Source organism: Photinus pyralis, unplaced genomic scaffold (genome assembly GCF_008802855.1).
Source record: "Photinus pyralis isolate 1611_PpyrPB1 unplaced genomic scaffold, Ppyr1.3 Ppyr1.4_LG6, whole genome shotgun sequence".
Taxonomy (NCBI): Eukaryota; Metazoa; Arthropoda; class Insecta; order Coleoptera; family Lampyridae; genus Photinus; species Photinus pyralis.
In genome coordinates this window covers 36,430,799-36,437,443 of record NW_022170663.1, presented here as the reverse complement: position 1 = coordinate 36,437,443, position 6,645 = coordinate 36,430,799, and the positions used below count along the sequence as shown (strand labels likewise).

The window sequence follows — 6,645 nt, the reverse complement described above, 5'->3', positions numbered from 1 at the left end:
CTGCTAACTTCATGCAGCAGACCCACATTTGTCAAATTGGCCCTGTCCTAATGCGAATTTGAAGCAGCTCGTTAGTGCTCATTAGTGCTTCACATGCGAACGTTAGTGCTGCAAGGGATCCGCGTCAAAAAGGTACCAAACCACCTCAAAATTAAATTTGACTTATTGGGACCTGCCAACTTTACGCCAGTAGGCGAACGAACGAAATCCGTTTGATTTTCTACTTTAATCGACCGGTAACTATTAGTGCTCGTTAGTGCCGCCAATATAAACGTTAGTGCTAAAAGTGTACCAGCTCAAAACGTTGTAAAAAGGGGTCTGCTAATTTCATGTAGCAGACGCACATTGGTCAAATTGGCCCTGTCCTAATGCGAATTTGAAGCGGATCGTTAGTGCTTCACATTCGAACGTTAGTGCTGCAAGGGATCCGCATCAAAAAGGTACCAAACCACCTCAAAATTAAACGTGGCTTATTGGGACCTGCCAACTTCACGCCGGTAGACCAACAAACGAAATCCGTTTGATTTTCTACTTTAATCGATCTATCACTTTTAGTGATTGTTAGTGTTGCAAAAAAAAGTTAGTGCTCAAAGCGCAAGAGCTCAAGCGTGAAATTATGGGTTTGCTAAATTCATGCAGCAAGCCCACATTTATTAAAGTGGTCCTGCCTTAATGCGAATCTGAAGCTCCTCGTTAGTGCTCGTTAGGACTTCACTTGTAAACGTCAGAAATAGAAACCAGAGCTAATAAAGACATCACTAATTTAATCGTTATATAGTTATTCACAAAGCAAACTCATATTTTCACATCTTGAGCTGTTGCGCTTTGAGCACTAACGCTTTTTTTTGCGACACTAACGAACACTAATACTAATTGATCGATTAAAGTAGAAAACCAAACGAATTTCGTTTGTTGATATACCGGCGTAAAGTTGGCAGGTCCCAATAAGTCAAGTTTAATTTTGAGGTAGTTTGGTACCTTTTTGACGCGGATCCCTTGCAGCACTAACGTTCGCATGTGAAGCACTAATGAGCACTAACGAGCTGCTTCAAATTCGCATTAGGACAGGGCCAATTTGACAAATGTGGGTCTGCTGCATGAAGTTAACAGACCCCTTTTTACAACGTTTTGAGCTGTTATACTTTGAGCACTAACGTTTATATTGGCGGCACTAACGAGCACTAACGCTGCTAGTTTAACTAGTGTAAAGATTGCATCGATTTTCTTAAATGGGTCTGCTGGCATGAAGTTAGCAGGCCCACAAATATTTTTTAAAAATAGTAAGTTTCCTTTTGTGCACTAACGATTTCTTCAGCGGCACTAACGTGCACTAACGGAACACTAACGATATGAGTAAGCAGAACCATGGTCTGCTGTAGTAGGCCTGCCAAGTTCATGGACATCGAAGTCCATTAATCCTGGTATAATAATTGCTTGTACGAAAACGGGTGCTTCGTTAAAGTAAAACTTTACAAAATACATTCGTTACGTGCTGGTAAAATTTGCCAAGGCTCGGTAGCTCAGTCAAAGCTTTTTGGGCGTTGCCACAAAATAAAATTCAGTAAAATAGAAGTTATTCCAGTAGGGGCCGCTATATTTAACGAAATTAAATGTACAACCCCATAACTTATATCCAAAATACATTAAACATGGAAATAGACTAGGATAGTAGCACTTTAATTCACAAAAAAATGATTATACATAAAAAAATCACAAATGTTTCATTTAGCGGTGCGATTGCAGCTAAAGAACGCACTGAAAGAAATCATTCCCCAAGTAATCCACAAACACTAAATAAAGAGTAAACTTGCCCATTTAGAGCAAAGCTAAGGATTCTAACGTAATAAATTGACTTCTCCTTCGGATCTCACAAATCAGCGCAAAAGTACAAAAAGTCTGCAAACCTTCTACTTCTTGTCTAGCACAGCGAAATATTCAGTTAAACTCAAATCCGGTTGATGCCCGATATTAAAATAGAAACGAATTACGCGTTGATTTTTAATAAAAATTTAATAAAAACCTCAAAAACGTACTAATGCCGTTTTTTTTTCTTTTCAGGTTTTCACATGGCTCCAAAACTAAGTGAGATCTTTCCGGAATCATGCCTTCTAATCGTAGTTGGTGTAGTGATAGGAGTAATTTTAGTTCACGTGACCGGTAGCGTTCACATGTCGCCTTTGACGCCCGATACGTTCTTCATTTACATGCTGCCGCCGATTATTTTGGACGCCGGTTACTTTATGCCCAATCGATTGTTTTTCGATCATCTCGGTACTATTCTGCTGTTTGCTGTTATTGGTACTATTTTTAATACGTTCGCAATAGGTAAGTGAGTATATGGATTGTTTCTAATAGGTACTGTTGTTCAAAGCACTAACAATCTAAATTGTGTCGATCGTTCATAGCTTGCATCAGAGGGGCTAGGTACTCTCTTGAGCGATAAACTTAATTGTGTTTCGTTTTCAATGCGCCACACTGTAATATAAATAATTACTTACTTTCTCATTTTTTAGATTAATATAATCTTATATGAAAACTGTTCAAAAAGTGTTCGGAGACAGTTTATTTAATGAAAACCACCGTGAAATATACCCCCTTTGTGGATATAGGTTGAGTGAAAACAACACAGTATGATTTCCCATTCTATGGACGATTGTTGCACCACCCTGTTATATGTGTTCGTTCATTATTTTATTACTTTCCTCGCGTTGTTGGGATGTGAGAGATAATCGGGAAGGAAATTGAATAAACCACAGAATGTTGTGCGTACGAAAAGATAAGAACATACTCGCACAAGAAGGCCCGGAAAACCTTCTTCGGGACAAAAACCCCGGTACTGCCCACATAAATACACGAAATAAATCAATTAGACTCACAAAATGTAAGAGGAATTACACAAATAACATCTCAAATTGTGCGATAAAGTCAGGTAATTGAATCAAATGCTGCATTTAAACAAATTTATAAAAACAAAGAAAAGAGACTTCGTAAACGCAAGCATAAAGCACGATAAATAAAATCAGGTAAACAAGTCAAATGCAGTTAAATCAAAAAGAACGAAACACAAGAAATGTACAAAATAAAAGTGGAAAACATGATAAATCAATTCAGTACAAAAAAATTGTAGGGAGCGGCACGTTAACAGAAAAAATCAATAGGTGTGATTAGGGGCAGTTTACCAAGTCTGAAATGTTATAACGATAATATTTCAAAATGTACGCAAGAAATACTGGACATATCCGAGACAAGTAATTAATTATGAATATGGACACGATACCTATAAACGTACGATCAATGACAGCGTAAGTGAAAGAAACCCCGCTCCCCTTGTATTTACCTAACGCAACTGTACTTTGACAAATTTACTAATGGAATAAGCTACATAAAGAAATGCATAAAGTGCTCCCCCTGAGTTAACGCAACATGACACTAAAAAGAGAAGTGTCCCTTTTGCAGTGCAGCCAAAATGTTAAATAAAAAGGTGCGTGTTACTATTTAGGCTCATTTAAAAGGATACATAGAGGAATTGTACGTATACATTATCTTAAGGGAATCTTTCTTTATGAATTCCATCAACTATCGTCGACAACTCATAAGATGAATCTTTTGAAATGGTCCTAGGGTTTCCCAAGCCATCATAGAAAATGTTGACTTACCCTATACTTACAGTTCGCAACTCTGGGAAAAAAACTACGAGCAGAGCCATCTACCTTTAACGTCGAAACGACTGACGTTTTGCGGCACTTTTGTATCTCAGTAGCAGTCGGCCCGTTGAGGATGTCACGAATGAACTACTACGTCGTGTAATCGGTCCTTTTATGTGTTGGGACGTGAGACATAATCGGGATGCGAATTAAATAAAAGACAGAATTTTTGTGCGTCCGAAGGGAATAAGAAAATGAAATTTATTACGCACGAGACTTGGTTCCGAAAAGCCAGGGAAAAAAGAACCAGCACTAAAATAACCTGGCATAACACACACGAATACAGGAAATAAATCAACTACAACAACAAAATGCAAGAGAAACTACACAAATAAAACACCTCAAATTGTACGATGAGGATGACGCAATCGAATCAAATGCAAAACACACGAGACACCATAAATTTAGTACAAAAAAACATTAAAAACATGTACAATCAATTGAGATAAAACAACTCGTAAAACGATAAATTGCATGTACATAGGAAACATCAAAATGGTGGGGATCTACTCCAGCCTCAGTTAACGTAAACTAATTTAACACAAAACGTGTAAATGTGAAAGTCGATTATCACACAAGCAAAACATATTTTAAATAGAGGAAATGTTTATTAGAGGGCCCCTAAAGGCTCATATTGCTAGGATACAAGTTCCGCAATCCGTATGAGACGAGCAGGCAACTGATACAGCGAAGAATCGGGCTGTGTTAGGTACCTGCCTGTACGAGGCGAAAAAAGAAACATATACAGGGACAAATCGGACTGTAGATACACAGTTCGTTTTTTACGGGGATACATTTCTAGATCAAACGCCGAGGGTGACATCATAATGCTAACAAAATAATGGCATAATCACCTGTACAGTATAAGAAACAAAGAGGATTCATATACCTAACAATATTCAAGGCAAAAGCATGGAGTGTGTCTCGCTTAAAAAAACAAATATTTTATGCAAAATATAAATAATAACAGATTTTGACATGAAATTCAATGATTAATAGTTAGTACAATAAAGTATAAAATGGTTACTACTTTTAAATACACAACACAACAAACAAAATAATCAATGAGAAAAACCCGGGAAAGTGTAATGATCGCCGCCGCGCCGTCGCCATTTTTCTTCGTTGGGTAACCCACGGTAACTTGTTCTCCTAGCTTCGTTATGAAAATCCCCTAGTTATCGGCATCTGCGCAAAACGGTCGAAATCGAAAATGTAGCACGATTGATGTATACAGAGCGTATCGTATTTTTGTTTTAGACGTAAAAGTGTGTTGCCTAACCATAGCGGTAGATTATCACACGTTTAAAAACTGTTTGTTGCGAGCTACCCGCGATAGACACTACATAAATCTGTAGTGCTTTCAAACTCGTATCTGCCTACGGTGTCGATTTAATTGTTTTACTTTGCAGGCGCTTCCTTGTGGGCCGTCGGCCAAACGGGCATGTTTCAGTGCGGCGAAACGCCGCCGCTCGACATGTTCCTATTTGCCGCACTCATCTCCGCCGTCGATCCAGTGGCCGTCTTGGCAGTCTTCGAGGAAATCCACGTCAACGAAATTCTGTACATAGTCGTTTTTGGCGAATCTTTACTGAACGATGCCGTCACCGTCGTACTTTACCACATGTTCGAGGCGTACACCGAGATGAAAGATACGGGCATCGTCACCATGGACGTGGTGGCAGGTTGTACAAACTTCTTTGTGGTGGCTGTTGGTGGTACTGTGATAGGAATATTTTGGGGTATGGCGACTGGTTTTGTAACTAGATTTACGAATGAAGTGCGTGTTATCGAACCTATTTTTATATTCGTGATGGCCTATATGGCATATTTATGTGCCGAAATTTTTCATATGTCGGGTATTTTGGCGTAAGTATTACACACCTGGTTTACTTAATATTAACACTTACTTATTATCTCCACGTGTTTTAGGATTACGTTCTGTGGTATTACTATGAAAAATTATGTGGAAGGAAACATCTCCCACAAGTCTCACACTACTATAAAATACACCATGAAAATGTTAAGCAGTTCTTCCGAAACAATTATCTTCATGTTCCTCGGTGTGGCTACTGTTAATAAGTTGCATATGTGGAACACATGGTTTGTAGTGCTTACAATTCTCTTCTGTTCGATTTACAGAGCGATAGGTAGGTGGATTAGGGAACACGCACGCATTCTAAAAAAAATCATTTTAGGAGTTATACTATTGACCGCGGTCGCCAACAAATTCAGACTTAATCAATTGAGTAAAGTTGAAAAGTTTGTTATGTCCTACGGTGGCCTGAGAGGTGCTGTGGCATTTGCCCTCGTCCTTCTTATTGACGAGGAGATCGTACCCTTACAGCCCATGTTTATGACAACCACCATTGCCGTTGTGTACTTTACAGTATTCTTTCAAGGAATCACAATTAAACCCCTCGTCAAAATACTTAACGTAAAGACTGCCGAAAAAAGAAAGCCTACTATGAATGAAAGAATACACGAAAAGGTAATAACGTAGTAATGGATATCAAACTTCTTGAAAATGGCCTACTTTCAGTTGATGGATCATTTAATGGCTGGTGTGGAGGATATTTTGGGACAGCATGGGAACTATCATGTCAGGGATAGGTAAGTGCATTGATTTTTTAACACTAAGGGCGGGATTCAGTTCAACTTATGGATGTTAAATGTAACGGTAACATGAAACACCAGTCCTAAAGTCAAGTATGCGTTTGATACAAGTGTGACCTTATTTGTAACTTTTACTCCGCAACTTTGGCAGCACATTAATCATTTGTATTAAGGTTGTCCAATCTGTGTGATCAATCATTATTTATACAGTCCGTCATATTCCAACCCAGTTTGATATATTACTGAAGTCTATAAGGAAGAGTTTTCTAGAACAATTTGAGCTATTTACAAGATTGAAAAAATTTCAGGAAAATTATCTTAGTTTTAT

At 38.3% G+C, this 6,645-nt stretch overlaps 1 protein-coding gene across 5 annotated transcripts in view; it reads left to right on the top strand.

The window, feature by feature from the left end:
• Positions 1 to 2,062: 2,062 nt before the first annotated feature.
• The window catches only part of LOC116175069 (probable Na(+)/H(+) antiporter nhx-9), a 30,876-nt gene continuing 26,293 nt past the window's right edge, over positions 2,063 to 6,645 (top strand). For all 5 annotated transcript variants that reach the window (XM_031493137.1, XM_031493138.1, XM_031493136.1 and 2 more), the window contains exons 1-5: positions 2,063 to 2,325; positions 5,114 to 5,570; positions 5,634 to 5,851; positions 5,900 to 6,192; positions 6,244 to 6,314. In XM_031493137.1, the coding sequence (XP_031348997.1) occupies positions 2,067 to 2,325; positions 5,114 to 5,570; positions 5,634 to 5,851; positions 5,900 to 6,192; positions 6,244 to 6,314 (1,298 nt within the window). In that variant the 5' untranslated portion in view covers positions 2,063 to 2,066. The remainder of the gene's footprint in view (positions 2,326 to 5,113; positions 5,571 to 5,633; positions 5,852 to 5,899; positions 6,193 to 6,243; positions 6,315 to 6,645) is intronic.